Source organism: Erythrolamprus reginae (assembly GCF_031021105.1).
Source record: "Erythrolamprus reginae isolate rEryReg1 chromosome 13 unlocalized genomic scaffold, rEryReg1.hap1 SUPER_13_unloc_6, whole genome shotgun sequence".
Lineage (NCBI taxonomy): Eukaryota > Metazoa > Chordata > Lepidosauria > Squamata > Dipsadidae > Erythrolamprus > Erythrolamprus reginae.
The window spans coordinates 95,837-118,614 of record NW_027248450.1 but is presented as its reverse complement, the minus strand read 5'-3'; the positions used below and the strand labels follow the sequence as shown (position 1 = coordinate 118,614).

General features: G+C 42.0%; 1 protein-coding gene across 1 annotated transcript in view; it reads left to right on the top strand.

Annotated features, from left to right (window-relative positions):
• The window catches only part of LOC139155192 (vomeronasal type-2 receptor 26-like), a 123,983-nt gene extending 102,618 nt beyond the window's left edge, over positions 1–21,365 (top strand). The window contains exons 3-6 of the mRNA XM_070730280.1: positions 10,460–11,254; positions 17,921–18,133; positions 18,720–18,846; positions 20,455–21,365. Coding sequence (XP_070586381.1) covers positions 10,460–11,254; positions 17,921–18,133; positions 18,720–18,846; positions 20,455–21,365 — 2,046 coding nt within the window. The remainder of the gene's footprint in view (positions 1–10,459; positions 11,255–17,920; positions 18,134–18,719; positions 18,847–20,454) is intronic.
• The last annotated feature ends 1,413 nt before the right edge of the window (positions 21,366–22,778 follow it).

The window sequence follows — 22,778 nt, the reverse complement described above, 5'->3', positions numbered from 1 at the left end:
CGGGGTCATGCAAGGGAGCCCAGGAGGAGGGGCCAGGGCCAGGCAATTCAGCCGGTTAAGATGAACACAACAACAGAGTTTGAAGGGATCTTGCAGGTCATCTAGTCCAAACCTCTGTCTAAGCAGGGGACCCTACATCTACCTCTACCTAGGATCGAACTCCCAACCTCCTGAACCAGGGAGGACCATCTAAATCCCACCACTCTTCCCTTCCCATCCCTGTATTTTCTCTTCCCTCCCTCCTTTCCTCCTCCCTCCTCTCTCTCTCCTTCTCTCTCCCTCCCCAAGTCATTTAGCCCAAGATCTTTCCAAGGTCTTTCACTCTTCGCTTTTTCTTTTCATTCCACAGACTTTTAAAAAAATAAAAACTAATTTTAATTGAACAGTTTTAAAAACATATAAATATATTTACATAATTCATTAAAATCCAACCCATTACAATTATCTCTATCCCATAACGTCTTGTCTACATCTATTCATCTTCCACCTTATTTCCTTTATTATTACTATTTAACTTTGTGTCTTTGTTCCAACCAATTATACCAATTATTCCACATTTTATAAATTTCTGTTTCCTCTGTATCATGAATTTCTATGGCTAATTTGCAGATTTCCAAGCATTTTAATATTCTAATATCTGAATGTCTGACATCATTCATCAATTATGGTGATGTGGGAATTGATGGATTGCTGTTTGGGGGTTCGGCAGTGATGGAGGCCGCCTCCTCAGACTCAGATGGTGGTTCTGGTAATGAAACACCCTGAACGCAGAGGCCAAACCATACACAGACCCTAAAGATGAACAATGTCACTTTGCAGGGTCTCCAATGAACTTTGGTGGGCTCTCAGTGGATGGCCGCACCAGTTCTCTATTTATTTATGTAAACATCAAATTATAATTTTATCACATCTTATCTATATCGTAAATTATTGTATTTTGTTCAATTTAATTTTAGAATTGCATTTTATTCTAACTTCATTTTAAATCATATTGTATTCCAATTTCATTTTAAATTGTATATTAAATTCAATTTTAAATTGCTTTCTCAAATTTTAATAATTATTTGTTTCTGAAACTTTGCACTTTGATATGGCTCAAGAGCTAATCAATAAAAACTCATGTTATGTCGAACTATGACAGTATAGAATATTTGTTTGGGGGTGAGTGGGGAAACTGTTGAGAATTTAATATCAAATTCTGGAAGAAAAGGCAGGGTTGCTATCTAAAATTCTCAGTCTTTGTTCCAAAATTTTGCAGAGCTCTTTCTTTTGTGCAATTAGTTGGAGATTTTTCCGTTGTGTTCCTGTCAATTATGAAGAACAGAGAGAAATTGGACTCATTGGGCTTTTTTTACTTGAAACTCTTAAATAATATTACATGGAATTTCATGTATTTGTGTGTGGTTGTGCATATAAAAATCAAATTTTGCTATTTCTTCTATGACAGTGGTTCTCAACCTGTGGGTCGGGACCCCTTTGGGGGTCAAATGACCATTTCACAGGGGTCGCATGAAACCCTGAGAAAATGGACAAATTTATCCTGGTACTAGGAACTAAAGCTTCTATTCTGGCATCTTGGAACATATTTTTACAATCTGACCAATCAGGCGTTTACATTGGGGGCATCTCTCTGACCTTTCTGCCAATCAGCTCAAAGCTCTCTTGGGAGAATTGGTGCTAGACGTATGGTTGGGGGTCACCACAACATGAGGAACTGTATTAAGGGGTTGCGGCCTTAGAAAGCTGGAGAACCACTGTTCTATGACAATCAGAAGCTGGCCGGCCATCCATCTATCTATTTAACTATCTATCTATCTATCTATCTATCTTTCTTTCTTTCTTTCTTTCTTTCTTTCTTTCTTTCTTTCTTTCTTTCTTTCTTTGTATTTATATGCTGCTCACTCCAAATAGGACTCAGAGAGGCTAACAATAATCATAAATACAACAACAATAAAAATAGAGCAATAAAATCAGCAATGAAATAAAAACAATAATATCCTACAAAACCATTCCTACTTCTAGTCAATCCTAATTCCAGGCCTGCTGGAAAAGCCAGGATTTAAGGGCTTTCTGGAAGACATTCTACTTCCCCACATCCACCTTAAAACCAACCACACACAAGGATGAGGAACAAACTGACTCCATGGTGATTTGCAGATTGTGCTGTGTGTACACACTTCTGCCCTCAAACCTCCTAAACTTTACATGCAACCAATGTAAATTAATCCAACTAATTGAGGAAACAATAGAAAACCTAGAGAAAAACCTAAAAAATCTGAAACACAAACATTAAAATGAGAAAGTCAAACAAACTCCTGGTAGAGCCAACACCTCAGAGGAGCAAAACAGAATCAACCCCACAGAGCAGTGATGGCGAAACGTTTTTTTCCTTGGGTACCAAAAAAGCATTGCTTGCTTGCGCGAGTGCCCACACCCATAATTCAATGCCTGGGGAGGGCAAAAACAACTTTCCTCGTCCGTCCCCCCCCCCCCCCCCAAGATCCTCTGGAGGCTGGAAACGGCCTGTTTCCCAACTTCTGAAAGCAAAAAAACCCCTCCCAGAGCTTCTATGTGAGCCAAAAATCAGCTGGCCGGCACACACATGCATGTTGGAGCTGAGTGAGGGCAACAGCTCATGTGCCAGTAGATATGGCTCCACCTGCCACCTGTGGCCCCCGTGCGATAGGTTCCCCATCTCTGCCCCAGAGGATGAAAACGAATGGACACATGTCACACAAAGAAGGAAAAACAAACCAAATCCAAACCACTACCAAGTCCAACCCATCCCCTCCCAAACCCACTGCCTACAAGCAACAAAATACCTGGGACTCCTCACACAAGAGAACCCACAGATAATTGACAAAGAATCACCAGAAAGAAAGCAGAATAAAACAGTGCCACCAGACGCCACCGCAACAAAGAAAAAGACCCCACACACCAGTGGTTCTCAAGCTTTCTAATGCCGTGACCCCTTAATACAGTTCCTCATGTGGTGGAGACCCCCAACCATAAGTCTAGTACCAATTCTCCCAAGAGCTTGAAGCTGATTGGCAGGAAGGTTAGAAGGACACCTCTACTGTAAATGCCTGATTGGTCAGACTGTAAAAATATGTTCCAAGGCACCAGAATATAATAATAATAATAATAATAATAATAATAATAATAATAATAATAATAATAATAATAATAATATAAAAAATTAGATTTATATGCTGCCCCTCTCTGAAGACTCAGAAGAAGCTTTAGTTCCTAACACCAGGGGAAATTTGTCTTTTTCCATTGTCTTAGGTGACCCCTGTGAAATGGTTGTTTGACCCCCAAAAGGGTCCCGACCCCTAGGTTGAGAACTACTGCCCCACATCAACCCAATCAAAAGGAAAAGGAGAAAGCTGCTGATGGGTGACTCAATTCTCAGGGGAACTGAACCTGCCATCTGCAGACCGGACAATCAAATCAGGAGCCGGAGTGGCGCAGTAGGTAGAGTGCTGTATTGCAGGCCACTGAAGCTGACTAGATTTGTAGGTCAGTGGTTCAAATATCACCACCGTCTCAAGGTTCACTCAGCCTTCCATCCTTCCGAGGTGGGTAAAATGAGGACCCAGATTGTTGGGGGCAATTGGCTGGCTCTGTTAAAAAGTGCTATTGCTAACATGTTGTAAACCGCCCTGAGTCTAAAGAGAAGGGCGGCATAAAAATTGAATAAATAAAATAAAATAAATAAAATAAACCAGAGAGGTGTGCTGCCTCTTTGGAGCTAAAATCTCTGATGTAATGCAAAACCTTACCAAAATAATAAAGCCCACTGACTACTGCCCCCTACTGGTGATCCATGGAAGAACAAAGGACACAGGGAAAGACCTGAATCAAATAATGAAAGACTATGACCACTTGGGCAACAAAGTCCAAAAGATAGGTGCATTCTTCCATTCTACCCACAAGAGGATGACACCTGGCAAGAGAACACACAATCCCACAAATAAATCATTGGCTAAAAGACTGGTGTTTCTTCAACTAAAGATTGACAGTTCTGTGTTAGCAAATACTTCAAAAGAAAAGGATTTAGGGGTAGTGATTTCTGACAGTCTCAAAATGGGTGAACAGTGCAGTCAGGCGGTTGGGAAAGCAAGTAGGATGCTTGGCTGCATAGCTAGAGGTATAACAAGCAGGAAGAGGGAGATTATGATCCCGCTATATAGAATGCTGGTGAGACCACATTTGGAATACTGTGTTCAGTTCTGGAGACCTCACCTACAAAAAGATATTGACAAAATTGAACGGGTCCAAAGACGGGCTACAAGAATGGTGGAAGGTCTTAAGCATAAAACGTATCAGGAAAGACTTAATGAACTCAATCTGTATAGTCTGGAGGACAGAAGGAAAAGGGGGGACATGATCGAAACATTTAAATATATTAAAGGGTTAAACAAGGTCCAGGAGGGAAGTGTTTTTAAAAGGAAAGTGAACACAAGAACAAGGGGACACAATCTGAAGTTAGTTGGGGGAAAGATCAAAAGCAACATGAGAAAATATTATTTTACTGAAAGAGTAGTAGATCCTTGGAACAAACTTCCAGCAGACGTGGTAGATAAATCCACAGTAACTGATTTTAAACATGCCTGGGATAAACATATATCCATCCTAAGATAAAATACAGAAAATAGTATAAGGGCAGAGTAGATGGACCATGAGGTCTTTTTCTGCCGTCAGACTTCTATGTTTCTATGTTTCTAAGTTATTTTGGCGACACCATCTCTTTAGCCAGAGGTTTATTTGTGGGATTTTGCGTTCTCTGACAGGATTTGTCCTCTTGTGGGTAGAATAGAGGAGAAGACAACCTGTGACTGTATTGCCCAAGTGGTCATGATCTTTCATAATTTGATTCATGTCTTTCCTTGTGTCATTTGTTCCTGCATGGATCACCAGTAGGGGGTAGTAGTCAGTGGGCTTTAGGATTTTTTAGAGGTTTAGCGCTATGTCAGAGATTTTGGCTCCAGGGAGGCAGCTCACCTCTCTGGATTGATTGTCCGGTCTGCAGATGGCAGGTTCAGTTCCCCTGAGAATTTAGTCACCAATTACCACCACTCTTCTTTTCTTTTTGGTTGGGTTGGGGAGAGGGGGGTTAGCCTTCGTGATGAGTTATTTTGATGGTGTTGTATTGTTGTGCTTGGTTCTTGGTGGCTCCTTGTCAGGTGTTTGTTGATCTTCTTGTGCCAGGAGTACTGCATATTTGTTACTTGTAGGCACTGGGGTTGGAAGGAGGTGGGTTGGAGTTGGTGGGAGTTTGGTGATGGTTTGTTTTTTTTTTTTCTTTGGATGATGTGTGTCCAGTCATTTTCAACCTTGGTGGGGTGGGGTGGTTGGTTCTGATGTGCTCTTCTGTGGTGTTGGAAGTATATTGGTCTTTCTTGTTTTGATGTTGGTGCTGCAGGGTTTTGAGGTTTCTCTCTAGGTTTTCTATTTTTTCCTCAAGTAATTGGATTACTTTACATTTATTGCAAGTGAAGTTTGGGAAGTTTGAGGGTAGGAGTGTATACATGGAGCACAGTGTGCAACTCACTAGGAAGTCAACTCTTTCATCTTCTTTATGTATAGTGGGTTTGTCTTCCATGTAGGTTGTAGGAGTGTCTTCTCTCTGGGTGCGTGATTCATTCTTCATGGTAGGAGGCTGGTAGTGGAGTAGTTGATGAGTGCTGCTGACGAGTGCTGTTTTTGTATTTAGTTGTGTTTTGGTTGGTCTTGTTTTTGCTGATTTATTAGTTGATTTTGCTTTGATTAAGCGTAAGGCTCTGGGGAAGCTCCTGCGTCAGCTGGGTGCCAGGTGTGATCCCGGGACTCAAGGAGATCTCCGTGCGTCTTCCGCTGTTGTCGGGGGTTTCATGGAAGCTCCCGTGTCAGCTTGGCACCGGGTTTGATGCCAGGGGCTCGAGCAGTGCTCCGGGCTGAGTTAGAGTCCTCCGCTATCGTCGGGTGCTCTGGGGAGGCTCCCATGTCGGTAGAGTGCCGGGTGTGATGCCGGGGGCTCAAGGAGAGCTCCAAAAATCTTGCCCCAAATCTCTCCAAAAATCACTCCCCCAAAAGCTTCCTATCTAGCACCAAATCTCTCCAAAAACCACTGCCCCAAAAGCTTCCTATTTAGCCCCAAATCTTTCCAAAAATTGCTGCCCCCAAAGCTTCCTATCTAGCCCCAAATCTCTTATGTATGTATGTATGTGTGTGTGTGTGTGTGTGCGTGTATACAGTAATACCTCATCTTACGAACTTAATTGGTCCCAGGACGTTCGAAAGGTGAAAGGTTCGTAAGATGAAACAATGTTTCCCATAGGAATCAATGGAAAAGCCAATAATGCGTGCAAGCCCATTAGGAGAATCCAAAATATTAAGGCTTAAAAAAAAAGCGGTGGCCAGACAAAGCTGAGTCGATTTCCAAAACAGAACACTACAGCAAAAGAATAATCATGGAAGCCATCGAGATAGAAAAACATCCCCAAAATATGAACAAGCGGGATGATACCTCCCGCCTACCAGACATCTGGAAACCAGCCCTCATTAACAAACGTATCCCAGCCATAGAAACTGAAACCAGACTCAGAACTCATATTGCAAAACAACCAAGTAGCCTGCAAGCTCCAACTACTCAGGATATCATGCCTAATCCACAATCATTAACTAATCAGCATACCTCAGTTACATCAACGACCCCAGGTGTTACTCCACTGACTCACCAGGAAGTTTCTACACAGCAGGCAATTGCTGAGCCATCAAACCACACCCAGTCACCAGTATTTATAGAAGGAAGGCAGCTCAGGTCTTGCTGGGTTCGCCCTAGAACAAGGACAGAAGCACCAGCCTGAAGATGACGAGTGGGACCTCGTCGAAACATCGCCAGAAATTTCCAAATCCTACACAGGAAGAAACCCGAATATGCCAAGACCGTCATATATGTATGTATGTATGTATGTATGTATGTATGTATGTATGTATGTATATACAGGGGTACCTCGGTTTTCGAACGCTTCTCAGTTCGAACAAATCGGTATTTGACCAGGAAATTCAAGAAACTTTTGCCCTGAAATCCGAACAAATATTTGGAACTCAAACACTCGAGAGAGCTGAAGATAGAAGCTGGCAAGCAACACACAGAGAGAGAGAGAGACGGGGACAGAAGCAGGCGAGCGAGAGAACTGAATACGGAAGCCAGCAAGCTAGAGAGAGAGAGACACACACACAGGGACAGAAGCAGGCAAGCTAGAGGGAGAGACAACTGAGGAGGGGAATTTATCTTAAATTGTTTCGGTTCTTAACCAAATCGGTTCTTGACCACACTTCCAGAACGAATTGTGGTCGACAACCAAGGTACCACTGTATATATATGGGTTGGGCCAAGAGGCAAAAAAGGAGCTGTGATGTTCCTTCAATATACCAGGGTGATTCGACACAAAAATATGTAACCTTTCCCTGGTGCAGAGCTGAAGGGATTGGATACTGTAGCCTAGCGGATAATTCTCTGCCTTACAAGGCAAAGGTTGCAGGTTTAAGTCCCAGTGGGTATGGCTAGCTGATGAGGCCAAAATAAGGCCGAAATAGATCTATCCTAGTCTCCCTTAATTTTCAAATTCAGCAAAAAAAAACATGTGACATATATATATATATATATATATATATATATATATATATATATATGTATATATGTCACATGTTTAAGCTGAATTATATATAATCATTTTTTAAAATACTGCCCTTCTCCTTAGACTCGGGGCAGCTTACAACATGTTAGCAATAGTATCCTATAGTATCGTATAGTATAGTATAGTGTCCCCTGATTGAGGAGGAGGTTAGACTGGAAGACCTCCAAGGTCCCTTCCAATTCTTTTATTCTGTTTTAAGTTCTTTTATAGGCACATATTTCAACAAGCTAAATATCTATTGGAACACACTAAATTTACACTAACAAAATGATATTATCATACTTACACATTGGATTGTATATTGTGAATAATACTTGAATTTTTTTCTCATAATAATTATCTGATAATTAGAAAATCAAGTGGAAAAGTTACAGTCTTTGGAAAATGACATAGTAGCCACAGTTGGTCAGCCAATAGAGCGTATAACACCTTTCTTTACCTGGGGTTGTTTTCTCTGAGACTGAATCTGGGACCCTCATCATCAAAGGAGCTCAATGAGAGAAAGGGGATGAATGAAAGTGGTGCTTAAATGAAAATCTCATAGTTCTTCCAGCTTCCTCAGCCCCAATTATCAAAGTATAAGAGGCCAAGGTTTCCCCCATGTTCTTACATCCATCTGATGTTTGGGGCTTCAGAGAGAAATCACTAGCAGAACCAACCCAATCACGGCCTCTGAGGAGCATCTTGGGGTGGGTAAAAGGACTCCAGCTGCTGCCCTCACAGTTGTATTGGGAACTTACACAATTTCTCCTTTCTCTAAATTCAGGAAATATGGATATTGGCATAAAATTTAATCTATGAAAACTGACAGTCTCTTTTTTTAATTAATATTTTTATTGATTTTTATAATATAAAAAACACACAAAACATATTACATATAACATGTGCTCAGTGATCCCACCACCAGACAATCAATCATACCACACCACCAGTTGGGGGTATTTCTTGTATAAATCATTTAAACCCAAGAGTGAAATATTTCTTTACATATTATAGAGTGATTCCAACTTGTTTCTTATAGCTTGGTCTCGGATCCTCCTCGCCATATATCGTCTTACCTTGTCCCATCGCCCCATCAGCTGTGGCAAATCAGTTTCATTAATCAAATTCATCCTTTTATCCATAATCTCGAATTGAATGTGGTCCCCCATATACCTATCCCAATTTTGCATTGTCCATTTTGTCGCATCTTTCCACCCCAAGACTATTACTGCCTGAGTGCTTTCTATCACTGCTTGTTTTATTTCTCTGTATTCTCCCATCTCACTACTTTTTACTAGTACTGCCATTTTCTTAGTAATCATCCCTCTTATATTTAATATCCTATTAATATCCTCTTGCACTTTTTGCCAAAAGTTCTGCACCACTGGGCATTGCCAGAGCATATGCATAAACACTCCTTTATCTTGGCACCCATGCCAACAGATACCTTTAAAGTGTGCAAGTTGAACGGGTGTGTAATACCACTTATGTAATATTTTCCTTCTCATTTCCCTAACTCTTGTATTCTTGATTTTCCTTATATTCTCTACTGTATTTTCCATCTCTTGCACCTCTACTTGTATCTCATTTTGCCACCATTTAGTCAATCCTTGGATCCTTCCAGCCGTTGTTCCTCGTCGGGCACCAGAGGGCCGGACGAGGAACAACGGCTGGAAGCTGACCAAGGAGAGATTCAACATGGAGATAAGGAGGAACTTCCCGACGGTCAGAGCGATCAACCAATGGAACAACCTACCAGCAGTCGTTGTGAACTCCAACACTCTGGACATTTTTAAGAGAAGATTGAACTGCCACTTGACTGGTGTACTATAGGGTTCCTGCTTGGGCAGGGGGTTGAACTTGATGGCCTTCATGGTCCCGTTCAACTCTAACAATAAATAAATAAATAAATAAATGAATGAATGAATGAATGAACGAACGAACAAACAAAAAAACAAACAAATAAACAAATATCCCCTTATGACTTCACTAACATCTTATATATATTGCTTGCCTGCGCTTTAGTACCCTCAGTTTTTTCTCTTATTATTTTCTCTTACTCTATCTTCTCCCTAAATAGAGCTTCGTTATTCTCCCTTTCATTCAGATATTTACATATTGCATTTATTTGTAGCCATCTTCCCTTACCCAACCACCATTCCATACGATTTCTAGAAAGGAAACTGATAATCTCCGAAAAGAGACAAAAGTTCAGTTAAAGAGAAATCTTAGATTATATAACTGACAAATTGTATTAGGAACTGAGGTCTGCCTGTTTTTTGTATACCTGGAGAAGAAACTAAAAAGAATCCTGCAGAAATAATCTGGGATACAGAAACTTTTTCTATTTCTGTATCCCAGATTTTTTTTCTAGAGGACTCTTTTTAGTTTCTTCTCCAGTTATACAAGAACAGGCAGACCTCAGTTCCTAATACAATTTGTCAGTTGTATAATCTAAGATTTCTCTTTAATGCTCCAATCCTCAAAAATTATAATAGGCCCTTTATTGGAATATAATGCTTCAGTCAGTATTTCAATGTGATAATCTAATTGTAGTAAGTTGTAAAGGTAGTACAGTAATATTATTCACAATGTTTATCGTTTTAAAATTTTATTATTTTTCATTTTTATTATACACTCTTGCTAATATTCTGTTTTTAATATTTCAAACAATGTCTAATTACAAATTATTCTAATACATTCATGAGAAGCATGCTGGGTTTACTAAAATCTAATATTTTGGTTTTGATCTGACCCCAAATATAACACAGAATTCTTCATTGCTTTTTCAGATCAACTATGGAGTTGTTTCAGAGGCTCTGAGTGATAAAAGCAAATTCCCCTTTTTCCACCAGATGGACATCAAAGAAGGGATCCAGTACCCAGCCATTGTCCAACTGCTCCTCCATTTCCGATGGACCCTGATTGGCCTCTTTCCTTCAGACACAGAGAAGGGAGAGAATTTCATGAGGACTTTCCCTCCTGTGCTTGTCAGGAATGGAATTTGTGTGGTTCTATCACAACAATTCTCAACAACAGGATATACAACCTATCTCAAGGATGCCCTCTCTAAGTGGAGACAAGTCAATGTCTTTGTTCAGTTCATGGAATATGATTCCCTTTGGGACAGAATTCTTCCTTTCCATTTAACACTTCTGCGCTTGCCGGGACTCATTAAAGAGAAAGTCTGGATCCTCACAAATTTTAAGCAATATATAATAAACCAGCACAGACTTCTCAAATACGTCCACAGTATTTTGCTGTTTGGTTATCTGCTCAAAAGAAGGCCAAAAGATGAAGCCTTTAAACCCCGTTTCTTTGTGGAAGAAGAATTTCAAGATCTTTATTTTCTCTGTTCTCTTTCAAAGAACGTCTTTTCTGCCAAAGGCCGCAGAAGATGCACCCAGAAAGCCCCACTGGAGACCCAGTGGAAAAGGAACAGAAGAGGGTTAACAAATGACTATGGCTATTACAGCATCATGAAGACTCTGGCTCAGGCCTTGAATGCCGCCTATTCCCCCAGATTGAGGAGGAGAACGAAGGAGGGAGAAAAGAGGTTGGGGTCTTCAAGGCTGCAGCCGTGGCAGGTAGGGGGTCCCGATATGGATCGATGAATCTTAGATCCTTTGGAGGAGGAATCCAGAGGAAAAGGAGGGGAACCACCTCAACAGATCTTCCCAATTTAATTTCTCAGGGAATAATGGTTCCAAAGCAGCGGGGGGGTGGGGGGGGGTGTTTCCTATTTTTTTTATTACCACTCTGTGGGCGTGGCTTATTTTGTAGATGTGGCTTGATGGTCATGTGACCAGGTGAGAGTGATTTATCAGCCATGTGACCGGGTGGGGGTGGCTTTGTAGTCGTGACTGGGTGGGAGTGGCTTCATGGTCATGTGATTCAGCAGGTGAGGCTCGATAGTCATGTTAAGTGGATGGGCGTGGCCTACTCAATGCCACTAATGTCAAGGGGTGCCTCACCTGGCCCCTCCCCTCCCAGGCCTTCCTTGCCACCCCCCCGCCTCAATGAATCTGCATATTGTTCAAAACAGTCATTCGTGTGATGGCTGATGTGGTTGAACATGGAATGGAATAGCGCATTAAGCTGGGCTTATGCAACCTGAAGTACTGAATAAAGACATGCATATTTAAATCCCTGAAAAATATGTGGTAGCCCTGAGCAAAAGAAAGGCAGTAAAATCACTCTATCTGTAAAATAGTGTGTATTAGTACATGATAAATTATGGAACAATTAAAAATAATAGCACAGTTTTTTTCTCTTTCTATCTTCTTTTTGTCTTTCCTTCCTTTTCCTCCCTCCCTCCCTTTCTTCATTCCACCTCCCTTCCTTCATCCTACCCATCCACCCATCCATCCAACCTTCTTCCTCCTTCCTTCCCTCCCTCCATCCCTCTCTCTCTCTCTTTCTTTCCTTCTTTCTTTTTCCTCTCCATCTTTCTTTCTCTTTCTTTCTTTCCTTCCTTCCTTCCTCCTTATTTTCCTACCTTCTTCCTTTTTCTTTTTTCTCTCCACCTCTTTCTTTCTTTTCTTTTCTTTCTTTCTTTCTTACTTTCCTTCCTCCCTTCCTTCCCTCCTCCTTCCCTCCCTCCCCTTCCTTCCATCCTCCCTTTTGTTTCTTTTTCTTTCTTTCTTGCAGCTCTATTTTTTCACATCCCACCCACCCACCCAACCTTCCTCCTCCTTCCTTCCTTCCTTCTCCTCCCTCCCTCCATCTCTTCCTTTCTTCTATTATCTTTCTTTCTCCCCCTATTTCTCTTTCTTTCTTTCTTTCTTTCATTTTTTATTTTCCTCCCTCCCAACCTTCCTTCCTTTCTTCTCCTCCCAGCCTCCCTCAATCTCTCTCTTTCTTTCTTCCTTTTTTCTTTCTTCCTTTTTTCTTTCTTTCTCCTCCTCCCTCCTTCCCTTTTTCTATTTCTTTTTTTCACATCCCATCCATCCAACCTTCTTTCTCCCTCCCTCCATCCCTCCTTCCTTCCCTTCCTCTTCTTCCCTTCCTCACTTTCTTCTTCTTTCCTTCCTCCCTTCCCTCTCTCTCTCCTTACTTCCTTCCTTCCCTCTTCCTCCTTTTCTTCCTTCCTTCTTTCCTTCTTCCCTTCCCTTCTATCCTTCCCTCCCTCCTCTCTTTTGTTTCTTTTTCTTTGTTTCTTTCTCCCAGCTCTCTCTTTTTCATATCCCACCCACCCAACCTTCTTCCTCCCTCCCTCCCTCTTCCTCTCTTCCTTGCTTCCTTCCTGTTCCTCCCTCCCTTCTTTCCTTCCTCCCTTCGCTCCCTCCCTCCTCCCCTTTGTTTCTTTTTCTTTCTTTATCCCTGCTCCTGTTTTTCACATCTCACCCATCCAACCTTCTTCCTCCTGCCCTCCCTCCCTCTTCCTCCCTCCCTTGCTTCCTTCCATCTTTCCTTCCTCCCTTCCCTTCCCTCCCTCCTTCTTTTCTCTTTTGTTTCTTTTTCTTTCTTTCTCCCTGCTCTCTCTTTTTTTCACATCCCACCCAACCTTCTTCCCCCCTCCCTCCTTCCTTCCTACCCTCCTTTTCCTCCTTTCCTTGCTTCCTTCCTTCTTTCCTTCCTCCCTTGCTTTTCCTCCCTCCTTCCTTCCTCTCCTTTGTTTCTTTTTCTTTCTTTCTCCCCACTCTCTCTTTTTTTCACGGCCCACTCACCCATCCAACCGCCCTCATCCTTCCTCCCTCCCCTCCCTCCCTTCCTTCTCTCCCTTTCCTTTCCTCCCATTCCTTTCTTTTTCCTGTTATAACAGGGTGTGTAAGGAGTTGAGAAATTGAGGGGACTGCCATACCAACACAATAAATTTACCCATTTTTGATAATTAATATGTTATTCTTTTAAGACTTTAAGAGTAACTTAGTTTAATTTGGTATTTTAGTTTTAGGCTAATTTGATGTTTATATAAATTATTAATAAGATTTTATATAGTGTTTTTAGTTATTAACATTTTAACTAATTTATTGGAGTGGGGATTTAAATTAGATGGATTATTGGAGTGATTGTGAGAATATGTATGAAATGAGTGACTGTTATGGGTGGGCTGGGTGGGATTTTGGTATGGATGAAACAAATGAGAATGGTATGAATGATTTAATTAGCCTACCTGACACTGGAGAGGCGGGAGGGGAGGGGGCACCAATGTCTGGGGTGGTGGAGGGTTGGAATATCCCGATCTTTCTGGGGAGAGGCAGATATGGTGGGGGCCACATAGCTAGCCATTCCAGGGGAACAAGGGATCGCTGCTTAATAACGATCCCTTGTTCCGGCTCTGTGAACCCAATCCTGGGTACTGGTGGTGAGTGTAATTCTGGCCCTGGGCTCAGGCTGCTGCTACTCAATGCCAGGTTGGTGGTAAATAAAGCTCTCCTCATCCGGGATTTGGTGCTGGAGGAGGAGGCCGACCTGGTATGTGTGACTGAAACCTGGCTGGGCCCAGAGGGAGGAGTTCCTCTCTCTGAAATCTGCACAGCCGGGTTTCAGATATGGCATCAGCCTCGACCCCAGGGAAGGGGGGGAGGAGTGGCTATTATAGCCAGGGAGAGCCTTTGCCTGCGTAGACTCGTTGCTCCAGAGATTGCGGGTTGCGAGTCCCTTCTGGTGAAGTTGGACTTAGGGGTTCAGGTGGGCTTGTTTCTCACGTACCTGCCTCCCAGCTGCATGTCACAAACCCTGCCTTTGCTACTCGAGGAGGGAGCCGGGTTGGCCGTGGGGTTCCACAGACTTATTAAAAAACCAGATGTTTTTCTACTGCCTTTTACTCCTGCACCCTTCTCTCAGTGGAAATCATAAATATTTTTTTTGCACACTTGATATTCTGCTCACTAAATTTTATCTCATTCAAAAAAGGTAAAAAGCAAGCTTAAAAAATTGAACTATTACAAAGACAAAAATTAGATGAAACATTTTTTTTAAATTGTGCATTAAAAACAGACAAAACCACATACACATATATTGTCCCCCAGTTGAATACTAGAACGGGGGTCCTCAAATGTTTTAATGAACTGTCCTTGCTCACCCCGAGGAATCCATTTACTTAATAAGACACACACACATACTCAGGGAAAAAGAGCACAAACTTTCTTGCCACTTGCCTAACTTCATTACAACAGCAGCTTCAGGCTCATCAAAATAGGCCATTAAAAAAAAGAAAGAAAGAAACAGGATTTCCTTCAAAAAAAACTCCTGATCATAGAGCACAGAAGTCGTGAGAGAAGCTGTCAATCAAGGCCCCTCCCTTCTCCTCTCTAGGGGCCCATGTGGGTCCTTCCCCTTTGGTTCCAGCCAAAGGCTTCTGGCTTTGCAGAGCTGTGAGTGCCTGACAGCAGGGGAGGGGGCCAGGGGAGGGAGGGGAGACCAGCCCCCTCCTTTTAGTTATTTGGGATTTTAAGCCGGAAAGAGAATTCAAACTGATTTGCTTCTTGCCAGACCTGTGCATATGTATCCACACACAGGAAAGCTACCAAAATTGTCCAGCAACCAATTTGGTGGATGTACTTTATATAAGGCAAGAACCAAAGCAGTGGGTGAATTCTCCTCCAGGCCTTACACTGCGGTTGCACTTGAATGAGTGTTAGCCAACTTCAGCTGATTTTGAAAAAGCTAGGAGACATGGAGACATGTCCCCCACCCACCCACCCATTTTTAAAGGGCTACTTTTTAAAGCAGCCCCTCCCCAACTCACCTATCAGCAGCAGCTGTGTCATCAGAAGGGCAGCTCAATGCTGGTGGGAAGATAAGGCCAATGGTGAGGGGGGGGCAAGGGTGGAGGTTTAATTCCACTACTCCGTGCATGGGATACTTTGCATTGGTGGGCCATATCCAGACCACGGGCCATAGTTTGAGGATCCCTGTATTAGAACATAGAATAACAGAGTTGGAAAGGACCTTAGAGGTCTTCTAGTCCAACCCCCTGCCTAGGCAGGAAACCGTACACCACTTCAGACAAATGGTTATCCAACATCTTTAGAACTTCCAGTGTGGGACTATAAGTTGCACCTGTGCATAAGACACACCAAGATTTCAAAGAGGTAAATAAGAAAAAAAAAGTTTTGCCCTCCCTCAGCCCCCAGGATCACTTTGCAGACCTCCCAAACCCTCTGCCCACCTGTTTTCAAATGGAGGCCAAAAATGGCTGTATTCAGTGTATAAGATGCACCAACATTTCCACCCTGTTTTTTGGGGGGGAGGAAGTGTGTCTCATACTCCAAAAATATGGTATTTAGGAAGTGTAATGGTATCTGTGAATGACTTTAGGGATGAATAAATGCTTTAAAATCTTCATTTCTTAAATATTTATCATATTATTATAGTAATCTAGTAATACTATGAAAATCTACCTGAACACCAATGCATCAATTAATATATTTCCATAAATTACACTTTTCTATAATTCCATTCAATATTTCCAAGCTCAATTAATTTTCAGGAACTTAGTATTTACTATTATTAATTTTCATCAATCTTCTACATTTCCAAGTACTGTATATTTTAAATTCATAATGCAAACTCATGAAATCATACAGTACATATCAGAAACCCCTGATTTATCATATGTATCTTCCATTAATTTTACCTATGTAATTCTATTTAGTTCTAAAATTCTAATCCAATTTTTAAATTAATTCATCTTAATATTAAACAACAGCTAAATATATCTTTTACCAATATTGCATAGTCAATCTATATTTAATAATCAATCATCCCTCCTCAAATTTCTACCACTGTTCTCATTTCTGGGTCTCTCTCCTGTCTCTCCTCCTTTTCTGTCTCATTTGTTTCTCATTTCTCCCTCTTTCTCCCTTGTATATGTGTGTGAACTCTTGAACCATTTCCAAAAACAGGTGAGGGCTGGGTTTTTTTCTCTGTTATTATTTGGTGCTTTTTACCATATGCTTTAAACCAACAGTCATTTCTCTCTCTGTTTCTCTTTCCTGTCATTCTCTGCCTCAATCATTTTCTCATTTCTCTTTTTTTCTCCCCTTTTTTCTATCATTTCTCTTTCTCTCTTTTCCTTCCACTGTTCTCTCTCTTGCTTTCTTCCTCTCTCTCATTCACTCTCTCTCTTCCTTCCTCTCTCCTCTCTCTTTCTTTCTCTCTCTCTCTTACTTTCTTTCTCTCTCTCTTCTCTCTCTCTCACTCTCTCCCCTCTCTTGCTCTCTCTCTCTTTTTCTCACTTTCTCTCTCCCTCTCCTTTCTATCTTGCTCTGTTTGTTGCTTTCTCTCTCTTGTTTTCTCTCTCTCTCTTCCTTTCTCTCCCACTCTTTCTCTCTTGTTTCTTTCTCTCTCTCATGCTTTCTCTCTCTTGTTCTCTCTCATTATTATTATTATTTATTAGATTTGTATGCTGCTCCTCTCCGCAGACTCTTTCTCTTGCTATCTCTCTTTCTCTCCCCCCTTTCTCTCTCTCTTTCTCACTATCTTGCTCTGTCTGTTGCTCTCTCTCTCTTGTTCTCTCTTTCTCTCTCTTCCTTTCTTCTCGGCTGAGGCTGGCAAAGGTTTTTCTTATTTTGAATGTTCCAGGCGGGCTGGTAGGGGGATGGGGAGCGTGCACATTCCAAAGAACCTTCGCCGGCCTCTGCTGTGGGAAGGTTTTCTCTGAGCGCGCACCACCATCGCCGCCATCACTGCAGCCACTGCTGCAGGAAGAGCCGTGCCCCAAGGCAGGAGGCAGAGGAGGAGAAAGCCGGAGAGAGGGCCGGATTGGGCAGGCGGGCGGCAGCATCGAGAAGCCAGGGGCGCGAGTGGGCAGGAGGCGTTGGGGGTGGGGGCGGCCACAGCGCCGACCTCCGCACTTTCGTCACTCCCCGCCCCCAACCCCCAGCTCCTTGTGCGGCCCTGAAAAGGGTGCATGCTGGGTTGTTTTTGGCCGTGTGGCCACGCACCTTAGAGGTAACAGTGATCTGGAGGTGTTTTCCATCAGGATAACCAGGGAGATTAGCCTAACACCATTCTTCTTGATAAACCCCCATGTTTTCTGGGAATCTACCTGTGGTTTCTAAAGAGTTATGAATCATCTTTTTTCCCTCTCTATTCATTTTATTTCTCATCTGCTCTAGAATGTTCCCTATAATTGACCAATTGTGTCAATTATATTTTCTCTATATTTTGTCAGTATATGACAAAAGATAATGGCAGTAGTACTTAACCATATTTGGAGATTAGACAGTTGTAGAAGAAAGACTGAATGTGGCATAATAAACAATGTTTTCTGTATTTCAAATTCCTGGATGTTCCCATTCTAGTTTCATTCCTTTCTGGAGAAGAATGAACATTGGAATATTTCAGACTGTGAACTGTACTTGGACCAAAATGGAGAGATAAAAGCAGATCTGGGCATTGGCTACTACTTGGTTCTCCCCAAGGAGGATCCCAGGAGAAGGAATCTGGCGACTTTTATAAGGCAGAGACTTTCTTTCAACCAAGATGCTCTTTCACGGCTAAAGTTGCTCAATAAGGTGGGAGACATTTTGCTGTCTTTCCTCTCTTTTCCAAAGCCTGAGGTCCCATTTCAGGTGGGAAATGCCTAGAGTCTCCATGGTGGTTGGCCTTCCATGCCAGTTAGTGTCATCTAATGGAAGTTCTTCAACAAACAGGACCTAAGTGGAGTAGCTTTGCCATGTTTTATGGAAATCTTTCAAGATCTTACAGATCAGAGGTTTCTTTCTTCATCAGTTTTATTCTACATTAAAAAAAACTAAATGAAATAAAAGTTTCCTAAATCTTTTATAGTAAACTTTATTCACAATTATAATATGAATATATTATCATACTTAAATCTCTTATCTGCAATTCCATCCCATCAGACTTTTTAAAATAGAAAAGTACTTTATTGTAATGTTAAATTTCAAAAGCAAAAGGGAGGAATTAAATGAAGAATCTGCCTGTTGATATACCTCCTGCATCTGTTTAGAAGTAGTCAGAGATTTCATGTTTACCTCAGTGAAGACCAGAGGCTAATTGTCTCCATCCATTTCTACTTCTGTTTTACATGGATGGAGAGTCCTAACATATTTCCTAACACATTCTCTTTTTTCTGCTCAGTCTCTGCCTGAGTCCAAATGTGTGGAAAGTTGTCATCCGGGATTTGTCAAGAGGGCTCGAGAAGGAGAGCCAGTTTGCTGCTACGACTGCGTTCCTTGTCCGAAGGGGACCTTCTCCACTCAGGAAGGTGGGTGACACTGAGGGAAATGGGAGGCTTTGTGGAACTGGATCCATCCAGAACCTTTTCATGAAAGTGCAAGTTAAAAGGCAGATTGGAGCAAACCTGTTTTTATATTTTTAAGTTGCAAGTTTCTTATCTAAAAGGAAGTAAATCAAAAATACTTTGAAGGAGGGCTGGGAAGAGACAGGAGGAGCGGGTGGCAAACTGGGCAAGCTTTACTAACAGCAGAGGAAATATCTTTTCTGCTTTTTAGTTTTCTGCTGCTAAGTTTACCTTTCTAGGAACATCTGAGATCTCTGAAACTTGATGAAATCTTTCAGGTCCACCTTCTGAAAGACCTGGCAATTCACTCCCCTTGAGGATCACTGAGAAGGTCCATAATGTGGTGTTATGAATAGTAATGGGGGAACTCATTACACATATACTCTACCAGTCATATTAATCAATCAAAATAGAGCTGGAAGGGACCTTGGAGGTCTTCTAGTCCAGCCCCCTGCTCAAAAAGCAGGACCTATACCAGCGAACCTTTTCAGCATTGAGTGCCCAAACCAGAACATACATACATGTGCATGCAGGTGAAAGTGATGGAGCACCAGAAATCCAGCCAGAAATTTCTGGCTGGTTTTCAGGTCATTTTTGGTCCAGAAAAATCATCTGAAAACTCTCTTTTTTTGGCTCTTTTCTGGATCATTTTCCACGCATTTTCAGGCTGTTTCCTAGTGCTCCAGTGCCTGCAAAGACTGACATGTGCACTGGAAATCAGAAGATCAGCTGGCAGTGATCTGCCTGCCATCTCTGCCACCTGTGCCATAGTTTGCCATCAAGGACCGATACCATTTCAGACAAGTGACCCTCCAGTCTCTTCTTTAAAACCTCCAACATTGAAGAACCCAAAACCTCTGGAGGCCAGCTGTTCCACTGGTTAATTGTTCCCAGTGTTAGGAAGTTTCTCTTTAATTCCATATTGCTTCCAGATGTTGTTGTTGTTGTTGTTGTTATTATTATTATTATTATTATTATTATTATTATTATTATTATTAATTCAATTTTTAATGCTGCCCTTCTCCTTAGACTCAGGGCGGCTTGCAACATGTTAGCAATAGCACTTTTTAACAGAGCCAGCATATTGCCCCCACAATCTGGGTCCTCATTTTACCCACCTCGGAAGGATGGAAGGCTGAGTCAACCTTGAGCCGGTGATGAGATTTGAACCGCTGACCTTCAGATCTACAAGTCAGCTTCAGTGGCCTTCAGTACAGCACTCTACCTGCTGCGCCACCACGGCTCTATAGGATACTGAAGGCATCCTCAAAGTCCCATATATTAACTGCCATGGTTTTGCCTGAAAACATGATATGATTCTTTATTAACCTCTAATAAAATAGGTTCCCATGAAGATTCTACATATTACACAGGAAATAATTAACATCCTATGACTCCCCTCAACTTCACATATCTAGCTACATTTTAAAAAATATCCTTCTTAGCTCCTTTGAATGGAATCGTTTAGAAATACTTCTTGGAAAATGTTCCTGGAATTAGGTGTTGTCCAAAAAAGATATTTCTTGTAATGTAAATATATATATAGAAGAAATATTGCTTTTTATTTTTTAGATACTAAAGAATGCACCAAGTGTCCAGATGATAAATATCCAAATGAGCACAGAGTCCAATGTATCCCCAAAGTTATAACCTTCCTGTCTTATGAAGAATTTCTGGGCATCATTCTCGTCTCTTTTGCCCTACTGTTGTTCTTAATCACAGACCTTGTTTTAATCATCTTCATTAAATATCGAGAAACCCCCATTGTCAAAGCCAATAACCGGGACCTCTCCTACATTCTCCTGGTCTCCCTCCTGCTTTGCTTCTTGTCTTCTTCACTCTTCATTGGTCAACCAAGGAAAGCCACCTGCCTTCTCCGACAGACAGTTTTCAGCATCATCTTCTCAGTTGCTGTTTCTTCTCTCTTGGCCAAAACCATCACAGTGGTGCTGGCTTTTCTGGCCACAAAACCAGGAAACCAAATGAACAGATGGTTGGGAAAGAGCTTGGCCAACTCCATCATCCTCTCTTCTTCTGCTGTCCAAATTATCATCTGCTCCATCTGGCTGGGAGTTTCTGCCCCCTTCCCTGACTCTGACCTCCACTCCCAGCATGGAGAGATCATCCTGCAATGCAATGAAGGGGTTGTTGTCATGTTCTACGTCACCCTCAGCTACATGGGCTTCCTGGCTGCCATCTGCTTCACAGTGGCTTTCCTGGCCAGGAATCTGCCTGGGGCCTTCAACGAAGCCAAGCTGATCACCTTCAGCATGCTGGTCTTCTGCAGTGTCTGGGTGACTTTTGTGCCCACCTACCTGAGCACCAAAGGGAAATATATGGTGGCTGTTCAGGTGTTTTCCATCCTGACCTCCAGTGCTGGTCTGCTGGGCTGCATCTTCATCCCCAAGTGCTACATTATCCTTCTGAGGCCAGACCTGAACACAAAGGAACATCTCACAGCCAGAACAAATGTAAAAACATGATATAAAACACCATTGTGATATTGGAAAAATTGTTAACATGACTTTTATTTGATTTCCTTTTCGATAATATGCAAGAGTCAAAGAAAACCATATCTATGTGTTTCAAAGTTGGAAATTGTTGACCAATGGGTATTCTTGCAGCTCCATCCTCTTTCAATAAATGTTGCTAAAGAAATATTTGTAAACTTCAGAGGAATTTAGCTGTTCAGCAACAGCTACTGAAAGTGAACGCTTATAGATAATAATGTGGGCACTTATTAGCAGCTAAAAGTGTTTGTGAGAGAGAATGAGTAGAAAAAGAGGTCAGGATGAAGCTGTTGGAACCAAGTACCAACCTGGTTCTCTGATCCTTTCCATGAGAATTCCAGAATTATGAGAAATGCCAGGTTTGGTCGGTTCTCAGCTTGGAAGGGAAATTTTCATCCCTCTTATAATTTTTTTTTAAGTTTTTCATTTTTATATAATTCCTGATAAAACCTCCTTTGCAGAAAGTGTTCAGCAGAACAGCTGTTTGGGATTTCAATTGGGGATTATTATTATTTCTTTCTGTACATCGCATCAAAATAAAAATAAAGTAAATTTAAAAAATAAAGTTTGTAATGAAATTTCCACTGTGTTTTTTTTCTTTCAAGCAGAGAAATAATACAGTATAGCAGTTTTCAGGCCGTTTAATTTTCCACTACAATTTATGCCTAAAGCATTTTCTCTGTTCCTCTTCCAAGCTTGTCTTGTTTGTGAATGGCAGGAGAAGATTGCTTGGGTGGAGGGTTGGTCTAGGTGACCTTCAAGGTCCCTTCCAACTCTGTTGATGTGTTCATCTGAACCAGCTGAATTGCCTGGCCCTGGCCCCTCCTTCTGGCCTCCCTTCCCTGACCCGGCCCTGCCTCGCCCCTCCCCTCCTGAGGGTCCCCCCCCCCGGAAAATAATCTGTCTCAAGATCCCGTGGATCACTTTGGCTACCTTCATTTACTATTTTGTACCCGGTTAACCTTCATAAAAATAATAAAAGAAGAGCCTTTGTTTTAGGGGTGCTTCCTGTTTCATAGCCCAAATATGCAAATTCCTTGGGAGAAAACTCATCAGAGTCCACAATATGTCTGCACTCTTATATGTCATCCCCCCCCCTCCAAAATGTCTCTTTCTCTATTTTTCTCTGCTGAAAGAGAGGCTGCTTGGCGAGGAAAACGGGATCCTGACCCACAGAAAGAAAGAGGGAGATTCCGACACAATCGGGGTCGAGGGGTGGGTAATCTAAAGGGGCTGCTTCGTCCAGACGTTCCGAGCGAGAGACACGCGTGTTTGGGGGAAGAAAATTGACTTTCCCGAGAGAGCCCAGCGGAGGATTCCCCCGGGAAGTGGGGGGGGGATGATCTGGGGAGAGGATCCGGCAGGATTAGATCCCTGCAGATCCTC